Genomic DNA, 24,325 nt, shown 5'->3' on the forward strand with positions numbered 1-24,325 from the left:
TGTATCTCCATATTTTAAGTTTACGAAGGAATCATTAAAAACATGAATTAAAAAAAGTAGAATTATTTTGCCTCCAGCAAAGATTAATTATATCTTAGCTTGGAGCAAGTATAGGGTATTATTTTATTATTACAGAGAAAAAAGAAATCATTTTTAAAAATTTAAAAATTAAAAAAGTTATTTTAAATTTAATTATTTTATTAAAATGGAGTCTATGGGAGACAGCCTTCCTGTAATTTGGGGTTTTCTGGATAGCAGGTTTCTGAATAACGTATCCTATACCTATACTACATATTCACCTGGTCAATGCCCCCATCATGTACATTCCCCAGCTTAGCAATGACCTCTTTTTACTCCTTCCTCTACCATGTTCCCCTTACCCAGAAATCTTTAAAAGCAATTAAGCCACTGCTGAAATATAAATGGAGTATGCTTACCAAAATGCAGGCAGTTTATATTCTAAAGATGGCCATAGACGGGCCGATAAAAGGTGCCGACAGACTGAGTCGGCAGCTTATTGGCCCGTGTGTGGGGCCCTCCGACGGGCTTCCCCGATCGATAACTGGCTGAAAAACGAGCAGATGTCGATTGGGCAGGGCTAAAAATCCCGTCAGATCATGGACCGTATCTGTTCGTTGAAGCGGTCTTGTGATCCGACCCAAAAATCGCATCAGCTCGATATTGCCCACCTTGAAACTGGGCATATCGGGGAGAAATCCGCTCGTTTGGCGAAATCGCCAAACGTGCGGATTTCTATGTGTATGATCACCTTTAGCTGTCTAACCCTTTTGGAAGCTGTGATTCTTTTATTATCATCCAGGCAAAACACACACACTTCGCTGACCGGGCAGAATACTCTCTATATGACAAGTTGCAGTAAAAAAAAAATCATTATAATTCATGGGTCGAGTGAGTTTGGGCTACAAAAAAAAATCACTTTATACTTTGGGGTAGGGTAATGATGTCCCACTACGCCAACTGGGGTTCAGTTGGGCTCCCCTGTCCTTTGATGGTGGGAAATATTTCCCACAGTGGTCATCCCCTTGAGAAGTCATCAAACCCCTTCTCAGCCTTGGGTCAGGCCAGAGAAATTGAGGTACTGGGAGGCTAACATCTCTGAAAACATGGGGGAATATTTACCAATAATATACTACTGACGATGGCACTTTATTTAACTGTCCAACTGTGCAGAATGACAGCACTAGGGCTGCTTGATATTCATAAGATACTTCCTGAGCAGCTGATATTACTGATACATGTGTCATTTTTTGTGTTTTTCTTCTGGTTAACCATTAATGTGCTAGACACACCTTACTTACTCACCAACCAGGCACCAGAAGAGGCCACTCCTGGAATAATATCTTGTCACCCTTATCTGTAACAGATGGTTGCACTGCTATTGAGTCCATCTGCAATTTAGCTAAACAGTCTTAAGCTGGCCATAGATGCAAAGATCTGATCGTTCGAATCCTCAAATGACCGGACTTCCCCATCTCCCGACCTGCCACTAACCATTCAGATCAAATAAAGTAGAAAAGAACAGATCAGACGATGTTCTGCCCCTGACAGCAATTGTATGAAAGTAATGTCCGACAGTCACAGTCTCCCACTGAAAATCGTATGATCGACAATACATGCAAAGAAATTATCAGCAGCCGACAGAAATTTTTTAAGCTGTCTGATTGGCCAAACAACTGATCTCCGTCGGACGAAAAATGTCGGGACACTTCACACATGGTCCGAAAATCATACGAATCCTTGATTCGTATGATCGGATCATTGTGTCTATGGCCAGCTTTAAGACTGTGTTGTGCAGTTTGTTAAGAAACGCTTGCTCAGTCGGCCTCCTGGTGTCTATATTTAGTATAAAGAATGGACTGACTCACCAACACGGGCGCTTATCTGCCCTAGTGCAGATGCCTGGAGCTTCAGGCTGAGACATATCTCATCCATCAGTTTAAAGAGTAACTTCTTTCCCCCCCATCACAAATAATGCTTTCCAAATCTGTAGGGATTAATGATTCGGACGGATGTTGAAGCTCAGTGCTCCCACTGAGTTCTAACACCCAGGGCTGTATTTTAGTCCTTAGGCATTGGACCTCAGCCGACCCCCTTATTTTGGCAATCGTCACATGCACTTTATGGTATCCAGCAATGGGCTGGGTGGATTTTTTTTATTACTAGCTTTTTATTTACAGTCAGCAGGCAGTAAGGAGAGTTTAGTCTTGTGTTTTCTGACCCTGGACAGAAGTACGGTACTCCCAGAATGAGCACTAAGCCTTACTTTTATATGACCCCTATAAACAGTTTGCTGACTAACTTATAGATAAAAGGTCTTGCTCAAAGTTCAAGTCATTACATTTTTAAGCATAGCCATATACCAGCCAAACGAGTGGATTCTTGCATGATTGAATTGATCCAAGTATTTGGACCCCAGGATAATAATGGAGGCCTATGTAGACCCACTGGAAGATGGCTATACCGGTGGCCTGCTGATGAGATTTTCAAACCTGATGGATAGATATCTGGCCAGACCCTGGGCAGGTATCAGTTAGGTAGCCATTCTTGTGACTCCATACAGAGGCCAATATGCTGAGTCATATATTTAAACTGCAAATGGTGATTAAAACATACCTCCCAACACTTTCTAAATAAATAGAGGAACAAAAAAGTTGCACCACGGGACTTTCCAGTACAAACGAGGGACTGTGAGTTGAGCTGTCGAAAGAGGGACTGTCCCTCTTAAAACGGGAGGTATGATTAAAAGCTTAGGTGCAGAAGATCCTCTGGTGCAAAGCTAACTTTACATTCGGTTCTGCATAGGAGCATTTTTCTAGTAAAATTCTAATGAAAGCTTTCAAAAAATCCAAGGAGGTGTAAGCGTTGCCTGTTATTATAATAGCAGTTTTGGGGGGTATTCAAGTACTAAAGGGGTGGTTCACCTTCACGTTAACTTTTAATATGTTATAGAATGGCTAATTCTAAGCAACCTTCTTTATTTTAAAGTTTTTGAATTTTTTGCTCATCTAAAAAGCAAATGCTTTATAAGGCTATAGTTATTGATATTGAATACTTTTTATTATTTTTATTCAGCCCCTATCCCAATTTCTTATTCAAATCAGTGCATGGTTGCAAAAGGAAATGTGTCCCCTAGCAACCAGATTGCTGAAATTGCAAACTGCAGAGCTGCTGAATAAAAAAAATGAAATAACTCAAAAATTCTGTCTCTACATAAAAACTAAAAAATTGAGTTAAAGGTGAACAACTCATTTAACGTATTTTGAGGTTACTGGTTCTTTAATGTGTGATGAAAGTACTGGTATCAAGTGAAATGGCCCCTGGATGTTATAGGAACCATATGCTGTGTTCCACTGGGATATTATGTTAATGAAAACTGAAGATTACAAAGTCACTTGGCATACCATTGTGGTTTTTATAAAAACCCCTTTCAAGGGTCCACTAAAAAATGACTCCTGCCTGGCTGTTGGATTGAGACCTCTTTGTGACTTTTTGGTTTTAGGGGCTCAGCTCCCTTTGTGTGTTGGGAATGCCTTATGAATTCCCTTGCGCATGCTTTAAGTCCTGCTATGCAGAACATAGAATTCCAGGTAACATTCCAATATACATTCATATACAATATACATTCATTACATATGCATTTCACTAACACTCACCTTGACCAATACCAGCCTCCTCATTATAGGGTTTGTCAGGCTCTGACCAAAGGACATGTATATGGTATAATCTGGGGATGACCTCTGATGCATCTTGTAGGCTCCCAAATCTGCAATAGAAACAACAGTGAAAGCCCATCGCAGAATGGGTGTCTTACGCTATAAAAAAAAGAGTTATACTTGAGACAGAGCTGTTTAATGCTGTATTCATTGGGAATGTGCAAGGATCTGCACCTGTGGATGCTCACAGTGGGGCAAGTGCAAAGTACGAAACACATGCACGGTTCCCCTGTATGTAAAATGACACCTATTTCAGTGCTGTGAAACTTCTGTGGTACTAAGGGCTGGAATTTTTCTGGCCTACGTGGTGGAGGGCCGATAATGGAAGCCAGTTGACCACTCCCTGTTTTTAAACCACATCCACTTTAAACCACAACCATGTTAACACAAATTCCACAATAATGGTGTAAACATACCATAGAAACCATATGGTTGGTGCTCACTGCAGGGATATCACTCATCACTCATACGTGAAAAATGTAAGGCATATCAAAGCATACCCTTAAATCCATATGCCTCATCCTCCTCTGTGGATAACACAGCAACCTCCTCCCCAGCACATGATTTGACACCTTAGAGGCCCCTAACAACAATTTCCAAATGCTAACAAACCCCCAGAATAAATTCTACTGTCCGCACGTTCCACAGGTAGCATGGGCAGGCAGAGTATGGCACACACAGGGAGCATAGGGCAGGCAGAATATGGCACAGACAGGTAGCATGGGGCAGGGAGAGTATGGCACACAGGAAGCATAGGGCAGGTTGAGTATGACACACAGGGAGCATAGGGCAGGCAGAGTATGACACACAGGTAGTATAGGGCAGGCAGAGTATGACACACAGGGAGCATAGGGCAGGCAGAGTATGACACACAGGGAGCATAAGGCAAGCAGAATACAGCAGGAGACATGGAAACGTATCCGGAACACTCTAAAATGAACAACACTCTAAAATGAACAGTTCTTATTGTGCTACATACAGTGACACAATTCTGGTGCCCCTCCAGCAGTTTATGTGAGATGTGAATTGGTGAACAATGTGGGCACTTTCAGTCAGATTATGAGGTGTGTACAGTACAGGGTTTTAGGGGTGTGAACAATAGTGTTACAAGTGTTAACAATGCAAGGGGGGATTAAATGTGTGAACAATGCAGGAGTTTTCTGTCTAAATTTGAGGTGTAAACAATGTAGGGGCCAGTTAATCTAAATACTGATACCGTTTAAATTTTAAATTTACACAAGGTATGCAGCTCCAGCAAGGCAGACTTTCGTGTGGAGGAGAGAGAGAGAGATTAGCCCTAAATGCATTAACCATTAGCAATGAATTTATCAGGCTTGCCTTTGTCCGACTTGTTGTAGAACGTTAAATAGGAATTGCTGTGTGATTTTTTTTGTTTGCATGTCTTGGTGCATCATGCAAAAGCAATGACTCAATTCAGGTGTTTATCTTAGTGCTCCCTTGCAATCCTGTACCCTGTACTATACACATTACATTGAATACAGCAAGGTGGAAGCAATTCAGAGAAGTGTGTATAGATCAGGGGTCAGCAACCTTTACTATCAAAAGAACCATTTTGCTCCCTCTTCCACTAAAGAAAAATAGTCTGGAGCCGCAAAACATGACCCAGCATATAAACTTTTAAAAGTTTTAACCTTTTTTAATTTTAACTGTTACAACAACAGAATACAACAAACAGAAGTGCAGTGTGTATATGTAGGCCTACTTTGAAATAAATAAAACCCTGAATAGCTCTATTAAATGCTAGTGTTCTCATCTGTTTAATGTGACTTCTGTTTCTGAAGCTCCATGCTGATCTTCTTTCTCTTGTCTTGAGTGTGTGACCGTGGTAAGGACCATGATGAATCGTCTTGCTGAGGCTCGGTCTTGCCGGTCACTCTTGGAATGTCTATACAGCCCTCGCACCTGCTGGTGGCTTCCTGAGTGTGCGACCGCGGTAAGCTAACCGTTAGCTTAACGTTGTTGCACACTCAAGAAGCCGCCAGCAGGTGCGACTGCTGTATAGACAACTTGACAGGCAAGACCGAGCCGCAGTAAGTAGGATGAAGAGCCGCATGACGCTTTGGAGCCGTGGGTTGCCTACCCCTGGTAGATGAAGCTACTTTTGTGAATAGGATTTGGATTTGTGAAGTTGTGTAATTTTATACAATTTCTACTGTGCCTTGCAAACGTAAATGAGCCCTTGAAAATTTAGAAGAAACAAGTGCACAATGTTTTTAATCTTCACAGGTTACAAAGGCAACTGCATTAAACTTACCTTCCCAGAATTTATTGAAATCAAAGATATCAGCCTGAATGTCTCTTTGCAGCAATGTTCCCTCATTTCCATTGGTATCACAGTCTGCAGACATCGACCAATAGACCCTGGATTTGCCTACTCTTTTGGCATATAGTTTAAAGTCTTGTGGATTGACCTCAAGCAGTAGACCTCCTCCTACATTGTCCAAGATGGTCTTGGTTAGGTGGATCTGAGTCTGGTCCACCAAGTCATCAGCTGAAGGAAGGCAAGCAACGTCTACAGGTCCCATCTGACTGTCTATGACGCCTGTGTTTATGGCAAATGGTGTGGACACACTTTTCTGGAGAACTTGCTTCCCTTTATAGAAGACTGTAACCTCCCATGAAGTGAGTAATGGAATGTTCCCTAGGAAGTACAAGTAAGTAAGCACAAGTAGTACAAATGGCTAATAGTACAATATCCATACCATGCAGCTCAAAGCAAAGCCAGATCATGTGTACTGTACCAACAAATCCACATTTGGGGACTGCAAATTACAGGATGAACTTCCCCTTAAAGGAAAACTATACCCCCCAAACAATGTAGGTCTCTATTAAAAGATACTGAGTAAAACAGCTCATGTGTAAAACCCTGCTTCATGTAAATGAACCATTATCATAATAATGTACTTTTTTAGTAGAATGTGCCATTGGGTAATCATAAATAGAAAATTGCCATTTTAAAAAATAAGGGCCGCCCCCTGAGATCGTAAGATTCACTGTGCACACATACAAACCACATGTAAGGTCACATGAGCCAATTAACAGACAGAGTTCTGCCTTTTGCTTCCTCACTTCTTCCTGTTATAGTTAGTGTTGTAGTATTTCTGGTCAGGTGATCTCTGAGGCAGCACAGATAGAGTCACGAAATGGTGGTTCAAGGCAAGAGATGTAAAAGGGCAATATTTATGTAAATATATATTCCAGTTTGGTAAGATTCTTTAATATGTCATTCAATTTGATATAAACTATCTGTTGCTTACGTATTCATTTTGGGGGTATAGTTTTCCTTTAAACTAGACGGTAATGAGGACATAGCTTATTTTGTGCAGGGAATGCTAACACTTAACAAGGAGCTGCCATAAGGCAGACTTTGGGCGTTTCATGGAGAATCTGTGACAGAACAATCCTTACTGAGAGGAATCCATGTATGCGAGAACAGTGCTCACTACTAATATGTATGATCAATTCCCCCACCCTAGAATGAAAGATGTATTCACTTTCATTTGCACTTTTCTTACAATTATGTTTCCTCTTACAACAATACAATTTATTTGAAAGGTAACCTCAGTGACCATCCCTAAACAACATGCAGATCTTTTCTGATGCCTGGTCTATATGGTAAAAGCCCTGGGAAATATTTCACTTGGAATTTAACTGAAGAAGCAGCATAAACATTACCTAGAAATAGGGTATTACTCACTAAGTGGAAATAGCATGGCATATCAAAACAGCCATGTCATGTCAGTTATCAAGAGCCATTTTCCCTAATATTGCTTAAAGTGATACTGACACTAAAAAACTACTTTTTAAAATATGAAAGTATAATAAAAAGTTACCTATAGGTCATGTTGATAAACTCCTGCTGTGCAAATATGGCAGCCCCTCATACAGGAACATGGGGCATCAGACAGGTAATGTTTAAGCATTGTGCAAATACTTTAAGGCAAAGTTATACGTTGCAATATTATGATAGATGTAAAAAAAAAAGAGTTTAATTTCTGGTGTCAGTATCTCTTTAAGTAAGATAGTGCCTGGGAGAAGGAACTACATGAAAAAGGTGATGTGTTAGAATTAAACCTGTTACAGCTTGCTTTAGTAATGGCATTTAGGGAAGCAGGGAAAGGGGAAGAGAAGTTTTTGGCTCCAGGGGGAGGGTAGTGTATTATTATGCCAGAAGCTCTAGGATAGTGTGTATTCCCTTTAAATCACTTGGTCAAGTCTAGTGTCGAGTCTGGACACTTGTGAAGGACTACTGTTAAGATGGTAATCGATGCCTGGGCGTAAGTACTGTTTATGTGGTAGCTATGTATGCCATGCACTCTAAGATCCTGCTGGAGAACAACTGCCAGTAAAAAAGCAGTTATTTGTTCCTTAATATTATTAATATGTGATTTGATCAGTAAGGTCGTTATGCCCTATTACATGTGCCATGCCCTGGACCCACCTCTATTTTGTCTATTTTGTGCAGATGGTATAATGAAATAATATTTATGTGTTAATGTTTGAACCACTTCTTTGTGAGCTACCCAACAGGAACAATACATGGTACTTGGTACCCTATTCTTCCTTCTACCCTGCAACCCAAGTAAGGTGGAGAAATATGTAAATTGTGATGGGTCCATAGGGACTACCTTAACTCCATAAAATCAGGAGAGTCTTAATAAGAATAATAGTGACACTCTGCTCTTTTCTTGACTTTGAAGTCTTAGATTTTTTATGCCACCCTCACTTATCACCCTGACAATTTGGCATTAGAGAAAAAAAGACTGTGACCCTCAAAGTTCTGGGAGCTTGTGTACCCTTGAACCCCTAAAAGAAATATGGGACTCTGCTTTTCAGTGAACAACCTAAGCTGCACCCAAGCACATGTCTATTATTGCACCCTATTTCCATTTTCTATACTCCCAAGGGACACCCACTTTTTATGCCATTGCCTTGGATTAGTAAACCTGTTTAAAAACAATAGATAGCATAGTGAAGACCCCATCTAGCAAACAATTCAGAATTTTTGGCCAATTTAGAAGATTTCCAAAATTTGGCCTATAGGGAGTATCCCAATAATATCTCAGTAATAAACTGACCTCCTAACTGGAATGGTATTCGGTTCATATTCAGACTTGTTTAAAAACTTTAAAGCAAAGCTATCAAAGATTCTGTGGCATCATTTCTTCCAAAGATCAGGCTTGCTTTGTCCATAAGTGATCAGCCACAAGCAAATAGCACTTCCATTCTCAAATCAGTGAATGATGTTTATCACCTTACCATGACAATGGGTCTGTGTAGAAGCAGCCTGAGCGGGCTCTGGATTAGCCATAGGATCTGCACAGGCGTTAGGGACAGCAGGGGGCGCTGTCTCCACAGCTCTTGCATGTGTCTCATGCTCAGTAGGATCCCGATATATATCATTATTGGTGGCTGGTTTGTAGACTTCTTCGACATGTGGTACATTCTGTACAACATCATACAAATTGTGTTCTGATGCTGTTGAGAGATCAAGGAAACTGGCATTAACAGAACTACAAACACAGAAAATTCGAGTTTAAGCAGGTCATCTAAAGCAGTCTATACTAGGGGCCAAGAAACAAAACACATCAATCTGAACCCACAATAAACTCATGCTCTTACTTAAAGGGAAAGAAAATGTAACATAAGATTCATCATAATGAAATAATATTCTTTCTAAATATAATAAATTAAACATTCTGTACTGTTTCTAAAATAATTAAGTTTATCTTCACTATCCCATATGTTTCTCTTTATTCTGTCTTCATGCAGGATTTGGGTGTCGGATATTCATTGACAGTTAAATCCAATATATCTTTTTTTTATCTTTTCCTAGCAGATGTATTAGAGCTCACTCAAATAACTGACTCCAGCTCAAACAAAATGTAATAAAATAACGGACTTGGGCACAGATCCTGCCTGTAAATGGACAGAATTTCTGGGCATTTTAAAAGAGTGAGCTCTAATACATCTTCTAGGCAAAATGAGCCCCCCATCTCAAAAGGTTGTATTAGACTTAACTGCCATTCAGAATCAAGACTCCCAACTCCTGCACGAAGAGAGACAGATGCTGAGAGGGGGATAGTGAAGAGTAACTGGATTATTTCAGAATATGGTCAGAATTTTTTATTGATTGTATTTAAGTTTCTTATGAAGTTTATATAAAATGTTCATTTTCATGATAGTTCCCTTAAACAGAAAACTGTCATGTGTTTTATAGGGGTCCATCTGATAAATAATCAATGTTCCTCTTGTGAAAAGCTTTACCCCCATATGTAATAAAATGCACCACATTTGCTCAGTAGTAGTAACCCATAGCAATCAATAAGATGTTTGCTTTTAAAGACCAGTAAATTTTACCTGCTGATTGGTTGCTATGGGTTACTGCTCCTGGACAACCTTAGTGCCTTTTATTTATTACATAACCCTCTTTAGTTCCTAGTCACGTCTCTTTTGCAGATTCATTATGCTATCCCTTTAAGAACTAAAACACTTCACAGAAAATAAGTGAATTCACCTGCTCAAAGCAGTCCAATCAGTTCTGACAAATTTACACTTGAAAAGCATTTGATGAATGTGCCAATTTGTTAAAACACTGTGTAAATAACTGTGTTAAATAACTGTGATATAATAACTCGAGGAATCCCCAGTTCAAACCTGCCCCTGCCCCAAATACCATTAGTTTACATTTATTTTAACACACAGGGTTATATTTATCAAAGAGTGAAGTTAGAGATCACCACAGTCCGCTAGAGTGAAATCCCACCACTCTCCATTCATTTCTATGAGATTTTTTTACCAATGGGTGAAAGTGAAAGTTCACCCTTTGATAAATACGCCTTTAGAAATCCCATAGAGACAGGTCTGGACTGGGAGTCAAAATAGGCCCTAGCATTCCAATTACAGAGAGGCCCAAACAGCCCCACACCAGCCCACTAAATAGTGACTTTCTATGGATTCATATAGCAACCGCTCTGGCATTTGCCAGAACCCACAGACTGCCAGTCCGGGCCTGCATAGAAATGAATGGAAAGTGGCAGAATTTCACTCTAGTGGACTGTGGTGATCTCTAACTTCACTCTTTGATAAATATACCCCATAGTCTCTAGTCCTTTTTGCAGCTTCCCAATTTAGGGATCCTAGTGTCAATAATACAATAAAGTGGAGCCTGTATATGTACTGTATTTTCAAAAGTCTATATAGGCTGGAATATAATGATTATTTATTGCCCACACTAGATGGTAACTGGCTTCTAACTCTAATGCCTTACCTTGTGGATATATTTGATGAATATGCTCTTGGGCTGAGGAGTGTATCGATGGTACAAAGCTATTAGTTATTGGTTGTTGAGTGCAGATTTCCTTATAGACATCATGAGAAGCTTGCTGGACAAGGTCTAGCACTGATTGCTCTTGGTGGTAGCCATTTCCTGATGTGTCAAGCTGTGTGACATATACTCCTAGAATGACACAGAAAAATCTGTAACAGACAAAGTCTTGCTTTAAACTGCTTAGGGGAAATAAAATCGCTTAGCAACACTCAAGTGTGCAGCAAAATACCTTCTCCCACCTGACTAAACAGTGTCACATAGAGAAAAGGGCTATGGTATGGAACACTTTGGGGCCGATTCATCAAGGGTCGAATATCGAGGGTTAATTAACCCTCGATATTCGACTAGGAACTAAAATCCTTCGACTTCGAATATCGAAGTCGAAGGATTTAGCGCAAATGCTACGAACGATCGAAGGATTATTCCTTCAATCGAACGATTAAATCCTTCGAATCGAACGATTCGAAGGATTTAAATCCAACGATCGAAGGAATATCCTTCGATCAAACTTAGGCAAGCCTATGGGGACCTTCCCCATAGGCTAACATTGACTTCGGTAGCTTTTAGCTGCCGAAGTAGGGGGTCGAAGTTTTTTTTAAAGAGGCAGGACTTCGACTATCGAATGGTCGAATAGTCGAACGATTTTTAGTTCGAATCCTTCGATTCGAAGTCGTAGTCGAAGGTCGAAGTAGCCCATTCGATGGTCGAAGTAGCCCAAAAAACACTTCAAAATTCGAAGTTTTTTTACTTCGAATCCTTCACTCGAGCTTGATGAATCGGCCCCATTGTGTTGTGAAAAGAACTCAGACTTGGGCCTTTTCTGAGTGTGCAGAATCACCCTGTCAGTGAACAAACAGGGCAGATTTCGGCCACAATGTATTCAATTAGCATATAAACAATGGCCGTCCACACAGTCATCCTTCAAATGAAAAAGTTCCTGTTTCAAAGACACCTATGCCAGGTATCCTGTCCAGATTATAAAAAATGACAACCTTGAAGAACATAACAATGGCACCTGCATTTACTACATGTTAAATCCATTTTTGTTTACCTTGGTTATAAACTGCATTGTTAAATGTCTGGGCTGGTATATGTGGTACATAACCATTAGTAGGTGACCAGATATTGCTTTGTTCCGTGTACACGCCATTGGTAATTTGATGGTCAACATTCTCAAGTCCATTTTCTCGTGGAAACCCATTCTGTGAGTCTGACGTTGTAAGAGGTGTTGCTTTAAAGAAAGGAAATAGATTTAAATAAATATAAATGTATATAAATAGTAATTAGACACATGCAACTCATTTGCACTATTACATCAACTTGTAGTGACAAAACTTATTGGATGTGTCACTATAAAGAAGTTTAAGGATCATGTCCTACAGGCGGCAAAACAAAACTTTTGCAGCAGAATTAATGTAAATCACTGCAGGTAAAACATATAAATGGTGAAATTGTATAACACTGCCTTAAAATATGAATACCTTCCTTTTTTTGCCCACAGCAATTTACATTAATTCAAATGCAAAAATATATTTCAGGTGCTTTGGGAGAAAAGATTTCCCAAGTGCCCTGTGTGCCATCACCCTAACGAAAAGGATTTTCCCCTTAAAAAAAACCTTTAGAGGGGCCTGGCACACATATCAGCAGCCAACCCTACTCCTAACGCAAGCTCCCTTCCCCCACCACATGCTTGCGCAAGGTGAGCGTGCAAGAATTTAAAGAGGAAGAGCAGCAGGGAGGGGATATTTCAATGCTATAGAGGAAGCGGACCCTGTGGTCCGGGCCCCCCACAGACATTGACGTAACTATAGCAGACCACTAACACTATCATAAACTCTTCCTCCACCTCTCCCCCTCTTGAGAGATCTGGTTAACTCCCTCGCGAATCAGAAACTGACATTTGACAAAAATTCAAAGCAGTATTGGGCCCACGGGTGTCCTTCCCAGAGGCTTCTGTAAATCCAATTGTGAACGTGTTATTGTAATAGGACTCAATTGCCCTTGTGACTTACTGCTTCATCTCTTCCCCCAACCCCTCTCTATCTTCCTTCTGTCTTCACTACTGTTAAACATTTGAAATGCAAAAATAAAAACTTGGAAAAAAATAAATAAATAAAAAGTTAAAATGCTTTAGCAGCCATGCTAACCAAAACGACCTAAAGAAAACAGTGGCATCCTGGATATCCTTGTTGATAGTGTGTCCCTAGTTCAAGGCAGTTGCAGTTGGTGCCACATTTAAAAACATAACAATTAAAAATGAGTGAAACTGCTCCCCTTTAGGGTCTGGCCACACGGGCAGATTCGGGGAGATTAGTCACCAGGCGACAAATCTCCACTTATTCGCGGTGACTAATCTCCCCGATCTGCCTTCCCCTGCCTTCCGAAGTCGCCGAAGTTTCCTCGTGAGGCAATTACGGGCGACTTTGGAAAACGAAGCGTTCCGTATGCCTGCCCCCAGGTGATTTACATTTTAGCCAGCGGAAGGCAGGGGAAGGCAGATCGGGGAGATTAGTCGCCGCAAAGAAGAGGAGATTTCTCGCCTGGCGACTAATCTCCCTGAATCTGCCCGTGTGGCCAGACCCTTAAAGGTCTTTGCGAATAACATAGAAAACATGCACAAGTAGTTTTTAGGAGAGAATATGAAAACTGTCTGCTGTTGATTCCCATAAGAAAACAAAGGGGGAACTGGTGACAATTATGCATTTTTATACTGCATTGCAGTTCTTTTTAATGAACTGTGCTGGGGAAGCACTTACTCTTGGGAATTGTGATTATTAGAAAAGTTATTCTAAAATTACTTGGAATGTTTTAAAGACATTTTAAGCTTTGCATTTCCTGTTAACTTGGACTAGGTATAGTAAGTGCAAGTAAACCTTTTATAACCCATAGCAAAATAATTGAACCAGAACAGAGACTTGCCTGCCCCATATCTTTAAGCTAACACAGGTCTTTTCATTTGAAAGCCTGTGGGCAAGCTTTTCTATAGGACATCACAATCATAACTGAAGCAAATGACCCAGTATACAATTATCCCACTATATGTGACATAGTTGGGCAGTGCTTTACAAATATAAAGAAACAGAATAAAAGAAGTTTTGCATGTAGAAAAGAGAGTGCAGAACTGGGAGAGCCACACAGCATACCCATGGTTAAATTTTTATTGCAGGTCAGCCAGCAGGACCCAGTAAAAGTTTTCTATGTGGCACATAGAGCCCACTGCACCATAATTCACCCCCACACCTAATCATTTTCTGCAGCCCCAATGTAGAGTATCTATATATAATACACAAAAGCCATGAATTTCTTGTAAATGATATCCTTATAAACGGTGAGTATTTTTATTATAGGTTTTAGTGAGTCATGTGACAAAAATGACATCTCTACTCATCATCATCATCATCATCATCATTTATTTATATAGCGCTGTCAAGATACGCAGTGCGTTATTGCAGTTATAGCAAACAGGAAATAAATGGTGGATAACAGACAAGGATTACAGAGTACAATAGGGTTTACAAACTAAAAGGTTAGGGTACAATTGAGACATTAGGATTATATAAACACTTTGTCATTTTTGATACAGATTAATTAAGGTACATCGAATACATTGAGTACTCACCGTTTATAACTGTAATCAGTTATAAATGGTGAGTCGTGATGTCATTTTTTTCACATAACTCACTAAAACTTGTGTATTATAATAAATAAAGTACCCCTTGTTGTAAAATATGAGGATATTAGTAACCTCTGAGTTTCATGACCTGTATAAATATAGTCATGGAACTCCTCGGTGACTTATGATATCCTTATATTTTACAGTAGGGGGTACTTTATTCACTATATACAGTAGTGCTACATGTATGTCATTATATGGGAAAAGACAGGAAGCACAGAGACATAAGTGAAAACACAAATCAGATTAACGTACAAAAACAGGAAACTGCTTTAGAAAAAAAATTTGATTCATCAGCATCTAGTGATGAGCATTTGCCAAGTGACAGAGAATCTGCACTTCCCTAATAAGCCAGTAAGGATAAGTGTTTTCCCTTATTCTCGCTAACACTGGCAATATTAGAACTATATTATGTAACATACTGAATGCCAACATGTGAACTCTGCAGCTTATTCCATTTGATAACATTTTGGCATAAACAGATGACCAGAACCAGAGTCCTTGGCAATAGTAGCACAGATAATAGGCTGGAGCCAACACACAACCCAGACAAGGTGACCGGCACAGCCAAAGTCAAATGACCCCCTGTACATATTATATAGTGAATAATGTACCCCCATTGTAAAAATATAAGGCTATTATAAGTCACAGAGAAGTCCAAAAACTTGTATTTACACAGATCATGGAACTCTGAGGTGACTTCATAATTTTAGTGATAATAATCTCAAAAAACAAAATATATAAATTACCTGAATTAGAACATATGTTGGTGTTCCTCAGTATCTCCTCAAGTAAATCCTAAAATATGAAAAATGGAGCTTTAAGTACTAACGTATTAGAGTAATTGCTTCTTATCAAACTAAAAGCTGGGCTGAATTTGATGGGCTTTTCGACAGTGATCTTCTATGTTACAACATATGCAAGGTCATGGTGATGCCTTTAATGGAGATTCAGTCCTGTGACACCTTCTTTAAAATAAAAAGATGTATTTGTGCCTCACCACCACGCTAAATGTAAAGAATTGTGGTCATATAAAACTGAAATAGCTTTTCTCTTTGTCAGCTTGCCGAATGAAATGGTGTTTCCTGAAGTTATGTGTTGATTTCTGCCTCATGACATAAACATAGAGTCCCGCAATGACTGGATGCTTGAACACAAGTAGACTGCTGCATTTTCAGGCAACTATCTCCTGGATAGGTAAATGCCTTGTAGGGTGAGGGAAGCAGATCTCTGCGGCATCACAAGCCTTTAAACAAGAATGCACTGGCCCAAGAACCCTTTAAAACAGCACTATATGGCCATTTTGCCTACCTTTCCCAGATGTCTTCAGTGTAGACATAGACCTGTGCATGCTCAGCGATTTTTGCCTCTAGGCCCCTTAGGCTATAACTACGCCCCTGACTTGGAGGTGCCACATTGCTAGGGACCACACATTCTAGTAATTTACTTCTTTCACTGGGTCGGCTCTCCTCTTTTCAAAAAAATAAAAAAATGCATGGGTCCAGGATACTTTTTCCTGTGCCATCATTCTGTTCTAGTCAGACTCAGACTGGCAATCTGTAGATTCCGGCAAATGCCACAGGGACTGCTGTAAAATGCCATCAATCACTTTTTATTGTGCTTGTGGGGGTTGAGGGGTGTTTGAGCCTTTTTTTATCTAAAATGCCAGGGCCTATTCTGAACTTTAACCGGACATCTTCTCCACCGATTGCAGCTAGACGAATGCTTAGCACAGAAATTGTTGAAGAAGTTCTATTCTCCTTTAAAGTTATGTTATAATATAAAGCCACAATATTTTTCAGCTGATTCAAATTTATTTAGGATTTTGCTCAAATTTGAATTTGAGAACGATGGTCTGGATCTGTTTGGTAACTATATAATGCATTGACCAGCCCTGCTAACAACTTACCCCAACCAGCTTCACGAGTAGCTTCCACACGGGCACTTACCAGATCTGTCCTATTCACATCAAATGGCTCAATATTTGTGTCATTGGGACTTATAAGGAGTGTTTCCTCGTCATTTTCTTCAGGCATGTTCTGTGTATTTTGTTCTGTTATAAAGCAATAATAATAATTACAGTCAGTAAGGCTTCCCGGTACCTGGTAGTTCAAAAACTCAAATCAATAAATATACACTCAGGCTTTAGTGGATGATTAATATTTTTTTCACAAATACATTTTATTATTTTTGAAATATAGACTGTTTATTACTGCGTTTCCTAAACCTGCTTATATTTAGTTAAGTGCTGCAAACAAATCAACTATGCTGTTTGGCATATAAAAATTATGCTGGAAACAGCTTCTAAATCCAGGAAAAATTATCATAAGGATTAAGGAGCTGTCTGCAGCACAAAACAAATTATTGGTTCAGGTAATCAAATAAATAATTAATTACCTAAAATCATAGGGGGGAAAAAAAGAGTAGAAGACATGGGTTGATGATTTCTTGTGGTCGATGATGACTAGAAAAGAGAACTGACTCGTGACTGGGTCATACCTGCCAGGTTAGTGTCAGGAGTGCTGAATGCGGTATAATAAGCGGCCGGCCTGAGCGGAACAACAGGCACAATGTTGACCCTGTATATCTTATGGGGATCTTGTTGGTTGCTTGAATAATCTTCTACCTCAGTAAACATTTTCATGTCATTGCAGATAACACTATTAAGAGCACAGCGGAAGTTCGTTTTCCAAGAGGTGGGATTCTCACACTGTTCATTATACTTGCCACTCTCCACTGCCCAGGCCTGAAAATAGTAATAAAAAAATGAAAAAAAAAACAGTGGGAGGAAGAGAAAAAGTCAACAAAAAGCCAGTGATATAAAAATATATCTTATATACTTATAAAAGATGCTTAGTGATTTCATCTGTTACAATTGGTGTTTAATTATAAAATTGTGTATTATAAAAAATAAGCTACTTCCTGTTGTACAATATGAGGGTATTAGAACTCACCTCAAAGATCCATGGCCTGTATAGAACCACTTGGCCTTCAGCCTTGTGCCTTATGGTCATGGAACTGCTAGATGATAAATATCCTTATATTTTACAAGAGGGGTACATTATCCCCTATCATTTACATCTGTACTTGAAACTAGATTTCGAGTGTATAAGTGTACAAAGATAGCACTTGCCTTAAATATCCCATAATCCTTTTCTTCTTTAGTCTTTATGTTTAGATGTTTCCAAGGGATGCGGAATAATGTCTTCTCCTTGTTCAGCCAGTAAACGCCTTCAAATAGATTACTGTTAATCTGCCTGAGAAGCCATGGACCAAAGAGCTCCTTATGCTGAAACCTGAGGTAAAAGAAAATGCAATGTAATGTAAAAGAGCATTTCTGTATACTAATGGCAGTCTGTGGGTTCTGCTTTTGTATCAGAGTTTTCTTTAGTCATGGAAAATTGTGCAGAAATAATTTCTTGAGAACAATGAACTATATGGACAGAGCTGGGCTACACATTCCTGAATGGCAGAATCGAACCCACTCCGCAGTCCCCTCAGGTTTCCCAACCTTCTCAATGAGTAATAGCAGAGAAGGAGATTTGTTGGATATAGGAAATCTGTGCTACTTGTGGGTGACAAATCCCTTAGCCAACATGGTAGTTGCCCCCCATGTAGTGATCTGGTTTAATCACAGAAAAATGTGGAACAAGGTAGATTCACCGTTGGTGTCCATTCTCCTTGTTTGCCACTGCCCTAATCTGCAACTTGTTTGTTTTCAGAGGGTTTCTCAGTTTTACCATCTACTTTGCACACCAAAATCAGGAAGTGACACTGCTATAATAAAAGCGGTTTATTTTATTATCTAGTGCCAGAATTAGCAAAAACAGACATTTCTTAAATAGAACAACATGCAAAAGTGTGTTCAGCACAAGCGCTATACACTGAGCAGATGTTATAAAAGAGGTGTATGATGTCCTTTTAGGGCAGGGGCACACTGGCAGATTCGGGGTGATTTAGTTGACAATCTCTCCAAACTGCCTTCCCCCATGCTAAAATGAAAAATCGCCAATGCACTTGCAGCGCTTCGATTTCCAAAGTCGCCCAAAGTTTCCTCGTGAGGCGACTTAGGAAATCAAAGTGCCGCTAGTGCCATTGCGCTGGCATTTTCTCATTAAAGCAGGCGGAAGGCAGTTTGGGGAGATTGTCGCCCCGCAGAAGAGGCGATTAGTCGCCAGGCGACTAGTGCCCCTGCCCTAAAAGTACTGATTTGACATTTTAATCAAAGGAAATTAGTATTTGTTATCAATTGCCTCCTTTAAGGGCATTTAAAGAATAAAATGTGTGTCCCTTGAGGAGAGAAATAGGGACACATTGGAAACATGACTGTCAATAGTGAAATGGTTCCTAGCAAGGGAAGGGGTTCAGTTTATCATCATATCACAGCTATACCTTTAGTATTGGATTGTATGATTTATGCGCCCGAAATGAAGCCAGCCAAATTCATTTTATAATACTTTAATCACAAATAACACGTGTCCTCCTACAATAAGGGCTAAACTACACGAAACATTTTGTGGAATGGTGTGTTTTGTTCCTGCATGAATCTTCATTTGACAATCAGTGTATTTCAATGAGAAGAAAATGTCGGTCAGACACCATCAGATTTTATCTTGTCGGATGCAGATGTAGCATGAGGCATTACCTTCCGATAGGTGTGTTGTGTCGTATGGCAAATATTTCATGTTATTTACACTTCAGATTTTTCTCTCTGTCCCATTATATTTCGACCCATGTGTCTACATCTGACTTGTAGGACACGATCTATTGATCTGACCTCATCCTACCCCGTGTAGTTTAGCTCTAAGTAGTCATTTTTAACATTCAATTTCATGCCTGATGGGATATTTTGTCTCCTCTAGAAAGATGAAGGTGGTCTGCAGAACTGGCCAGCGATGTCCTTCTGTGACTTATGGTGGCTGCCTCCCTAGGATTCAAGTGCTTATACTGCGATGGGTGAGTGTTTTATACTAAGAAAAGGCACACTGGCACACAAGCTGTGAATGCAGGTGAACACCTTGCAAAGTTTTATTACCGGAAGTGCAACGTTTCGGGGCAAGCCCCTTTGTCAAAGAGCTTGCCCCGAAACGTTGCACTTCCGGTAATAAAACTTTGCAAGGTGTTCACCTGCATTCACAGCTTGTGTGCCAGTGTGCCTTTTCTTAGTATCAGATTTGAGGTTGCCGGTTACCTCTATCACTGTGCACCAAGGAAATTTGAATTATCTACACAGACAGGTGTGCGTGAGCAATTACTACTTTGAGTGTTTTATAGGCAAGTTGTTTACTCATCTTACCTTTCCATTCTTGGCATAGTCCTTGTGGTAGCGTAAGCCTTGTTAGGTCAATGTGGTTGTTGCAAACTTCTGGATCTAGGTAAGTCAAAGAACAAATTAAATAAATATTTTTTTAAATGAATTGCATGTCCCAATAACCAGTAGCGAGGTGTTTGGAGCTTCTCAGCTATCGTACAACTAAAACGGCAATCCTTACGGTGTCATAAGCATACATACTCATTTCACTATTGTTACTGTTCCTTTAAAAGCATTCTTAGTTGTCCTTTGTACTATAAATAAATGTTATGGTACTTCCTTACAGGCCCTTTGTATATTAAAATTGCTTTGCTTTATATGCATCTGAGAAGTGGATAGGCGTCACTGAGGTGTGTGAGTATGATTCAGCCACAATGGTACCAAGAATGTCATTCAGGCAGATGCTAATTTTGGGAGTTACATGATGTGCATGTGGGAAATGTTTATGTTGTGAAACCACTGGGGTAAATATGTGAAGGAGGCATTGTATGTTGCTGATAGGTGGTGTTGCAAGCCACCTCCTCTTTTTAGGGATAGTTGTTGACATAAAGGGCCTACTAGATCCTGGGGGTCAAGTTGCCATGTTTTCTGCACTTTGCTACATTTCCAGCCACATTCCTCCAGAATGCAACATAGAGAAGCTGCGTCTGCCCCACTGCTGCTACTCTGAATTCATAAAAAGCAGATGGATCACTTGCATCACAAGGGTGAAAATAAATGCCCCCTACTGCCTAGTACTAGATACTGTACAGATATGGGACTTGTTATCCAACAACGGATCTTTCCGTAATTTTGGATATTCATAAGTCTACTTGTCATTTAAACATATAGGTTTTGCCTCCAATAATGATTAAGAATAGCTTAGTTTGGATGAAGTATATGGTACTGTTTTATTATTACAGAGAAAGAGGAACCTATTTTGGAAAAGATGGATTATTTGGATAAAATAGAGTTCATAGGAGACGGGCATCCCGTAATTCTAATCATTCCGGATAATGGGTTTTCGGATAATGAATCCCAAACCTGTATATCATGATCCGGATGAATGAAAACCTTTATAGACACGCAAGTTATGTTTTTTAGTTGAGGTATTTGATCCCTCAAGCGATTATAAACAGTCAAACTGCAGGAAGTAGCTAGTAGGACAGTTAATGGAAGGGCAGGGATGGTTTTGAAATGGTTTTGTGATCTACTGTCCACAATGTCAAATTCTCCTGGTAGATCAGGCTATTAGAGTACAGAGTATTTGTAGGCCACAACATACTCAATACTGACAACAGCCATGGGCAGGAACAAGTAGCATGCATTGTCAGCATTTCCTACATAAACACTGAGCAACTTTAAATGCAAATACCACAGTACAACTTAGGACAACTTCCCTAGCAAATCTGCACAGACTGGATTATAACACAACAGTTCCGGTTTTGCCACAAGGCAATGTGAAAACCTCAGCCAGGAGCATCAAAATTCAATGGTGCATATAAAAGCACTTGTTTTTTTCCAGTTTGCCTGGAGAAGTACATTGCCTGCTTGTCACATGACTGACTCTCCTTCCTTACTGTCAAAGTGCAGCAATCCTGTCATGCTTTATGGCACAGGATTTGGATTCTAAAAAATAAAAAGGTTGGAAAAAAAAAAAAACCGCCCTGAGCTTCAAACATGTTGTGGTGGTGAATAAAGGCAGCAGTATCCCAGCACCTCGTGGTATCAATTCCCTTACGCAATTTTATTGCGTTTGGATTCTATTACTTAACTTATGACAATATCATGGATCCTTTATTTTTAGATTTTTTGGGCAGAGGGAGATAAGTAAAAATGTCGGTGCTTGGTCATATGGTGTATTTTCAGCAATAGAAGTGTTTACCAAAGTGACATAATTCTTGGCACAATGTGTAGTAGGATAGATAAGAAACACATATACGGCACAGTGGCTGATAGCATTAGTGTTTATGTGCCTGCTACACTGGTGCCCCCTGTGTGCCAGGGCTACAGACACAAATCATATAAAACGTCAACACAGAAAAATATATAGTGAATAAAGTACCCCCTCTTGTAAAATATAAGGATATTATAAGTTACCGAGGAGTTTCATGACCATATTATACAGGTCATGGAACTCCGAGGTAACTTCTAATATCCTCATATTTTACAACTGGGGGTACTTTATTTATTATAATACACACATTTTAGTGAGTCATGTAACAGAAATGACATCAGAACTCACAGCTTATAAGTGATGACATCACTACTATTTTTATTTATTACTACCATTTATAAGGATATAATTTACAAGATATTCATGGCTTTTGTGTATTATATATATATATATATATATTCTAGAAACTTTAAATGTTAGGTTGATGAACAACAGACACATAAAACGGTATCATTTACACAAGTAATCTATTATCTAGTGACTGAAAGCTTTAAAACCAACCATGGTCTTGCCACCCACACGGATTCATGCAGTAATCAACAAGTTTAGGGTTCTATTTTACTATTCCACAGGACAAAGCTAATGAGAAAATAAGAATATCCTACATGGTTTTGCTGCTAGGCTATTAATCCCCGTCCTGCCTCTAGGTGGCACATAGTCGCTGTCAAAACTGGATTTCTGAAATTAGCACTAAAACCTTTTACAGACGTTCAAGCCAAAAGCGCAAAACGTTTATCATAGTTTCTCATGCTACCTGAGCCCTTCTTAACGAAATTATGTGCAAGACTCACATCTCTCCATGGCAATGTTACTGAAAGCCGCCTGCATTTTCCATCCAAAAACATGTTTTTTTTCTTTCATTATGTAAATATGTTCTTGGGTGTATTTACCCTTTAAGAGCTGGGATGTAAAGAAGGTGCAGCCAGTGCAACTAGAGAACACATAGTTCCGTGATATGTCACAGCATTTGTGTAAGGCAAGGCAACCTATACAATGAAATATTCTGTTGCTATGCACCACAGCCACATAGCAGCAACAGCTGCTTACATCTCAGCTACATGCCAACCATGTGACCCCTGATAAACTGACCAAGCACAAAGCCACTCATGCTTTTACCTTAGTGAAGTAAGTCCGCTCCAACCTTTCTGTCAGTGACTAGACCCTGGTCATGTCTCTATATACCAAGCTTGCCCCGCCCAGCTCTCAGTGGAGAGCCAATCACAGTGTTCTGGGAAAGTATCAGGAAAAACACTAATAAGATACCATGCACGTCTGAAAAAGGGATGTGTGTTATACCAAGAAGCCCGCCTTTTCCTAGAAGTCATGTGACACCACCCACATATTGTGTATGATTTTTAACAAGGGGCCGGACCTGGTGACAGGCATTAGTTAACTCGTTCAGAGAGGACATGTCACTGAGGAACTGTATTCACAAGACACATTGCTGACACGGAAGCTGAGCTTCTGTACCTCCCGCCCTGTCTCACAAAGCATAATAATGTGTGGGTAAACAGTTACACCAAAAAAAGAAAGTGTTTTAAAGTAATGAAAATATCATGCACTGGTAAAACTGATGTGTTTGCTTCAGAAACACTACTATAGTTCATATAAACACGCTGTTGTGTAGCAATGGCGGAAATTGAAATAAGACTATATGGCACAGGTTAAATAGTGGATAACAGATAACACCATTATGTTCTACAGAGCTTATCTGCTATCTGCGGTGTAACTTGAGCCTTTTCTCCTTTGAATGGCTGCCCCCATTGCTACACAGCAGCTTATTTATATAAACAATAGTAGTGTTTCTGACACATACACACCAGTTTTACATTTAATTCTCGCTAAATCATAATTTTTTTATTCAAATCATTTCACCAAAATGACACATATATTAAATTCATTACCAAATCTTATTACAATTCACAAATCTATATAAATGAAATTAAACCCAAGCTAACTATATCTAAGGGCAGAGACATATGCGAAGATTCGGGGAGGCGACAAATCGCTTCTTCTTCGGGCGACTAATCTCGTCAGGCAACTTTGGAAAACGAAGCGCTCCGAGTGCCATCTCGCCAGCGAGTTAGATTCTAGCTGGCGGGAAGGCTTTTTAGTCACCCGATAAAGAGGCGATTAGTCGACGGGCGACTAAATCTCCCCGAATCTTCCCGTGTGTCTCTGCCCTAAGGAGTTAATCTCCTTAACTCTTCCCTACTTCATTCATGCATTGTTTGTGGCACTGATGATAAAGTTTTGCAACACCTTTTTGCTGGTCACAGATCTCAGTAGCACCTTATAGCCATTTACAATTCTCAGGCAT

General features: G+C 39.7%; 1 protein-coding gene across 1 annotated transcript in view; it reads right to left on the minus strand.

Moving 5' to 3' along the window:
• irf7.L (interferon regulatory factor 7 L homeolog) overlaps nucleotides 1–23,201 on the minus strand; it is a 28,328-nt gene extending 5,127 nt beyond the window's left edge. The window contains exons 1-11 of the mRNA XM_018257597.2: nucleotides 23,122–23,201; nucleotides 20,055–20,129; nucleotides 17,892–18,054; nucleotides 17,258–17,504; nucleotides 16,708–16,811; nucleotides 15,508–15,556; nucleotides 12,137–12,316; nucleotides 11,026–11,214; nucleotides 9,015–9,233; nucleotides 6,010–6,396; nucleotides 3,675–3,784 (exon numbers count right to left, since the gene is read on the minus strand). Of these exons, the coding sequence (XP_018113086.1) occupies nucleotides 3,675–3,784; nucleotides 6,010–6,396; nucleotides 9,015–9,233; nucleotides 11,026–11,214; nucleotides 12,137–12,316; nucleotides 15,508–15,556; nucleotides 16,708–16,811; nucleotides 17,258–17,504; nucleotides 17,892–18,054; nucleotides 20,055–20,071 (1,665 nt within the window). The 5' untranslated portion in view covers nucleotides 20,072–20,129; nucleotides 23,122–23,201. The remainder of the gene's footprint in view (nucleotides 1–3,674; nucleotides 3,785–6,009; nucleotides 6,397–9,014; nucleotides 9,234–11,025; nucleotides 11,215–12,136; nucleotides 12,317–15,507; nucleotides 15,557–16,707; nucleotides 16,812–17,257; nucleotides 17,505–17,891; nucleotides 18,055–20,054; nucleotides 20,130–23,121) is intronic.
• Between the last annotated feature and the right edge of the window lie 1,124 nt (nucleotides 23,202–24,325).

The sequence above is a fragment of the Xenopus laevis genome, chromosome 4L, assembly GCF_017654675.1.
Source record: "Xenopus laevis strain J_2021 chromosome 4L, Xenopus_laevis_v10.1, whole genome shotgun sequence".
Lineage (NCBI taxonomy): Eukaryota > Metazoa > Chordata > Amphibia > Anura > Pipidae > Xenopus > Xenopus laevis.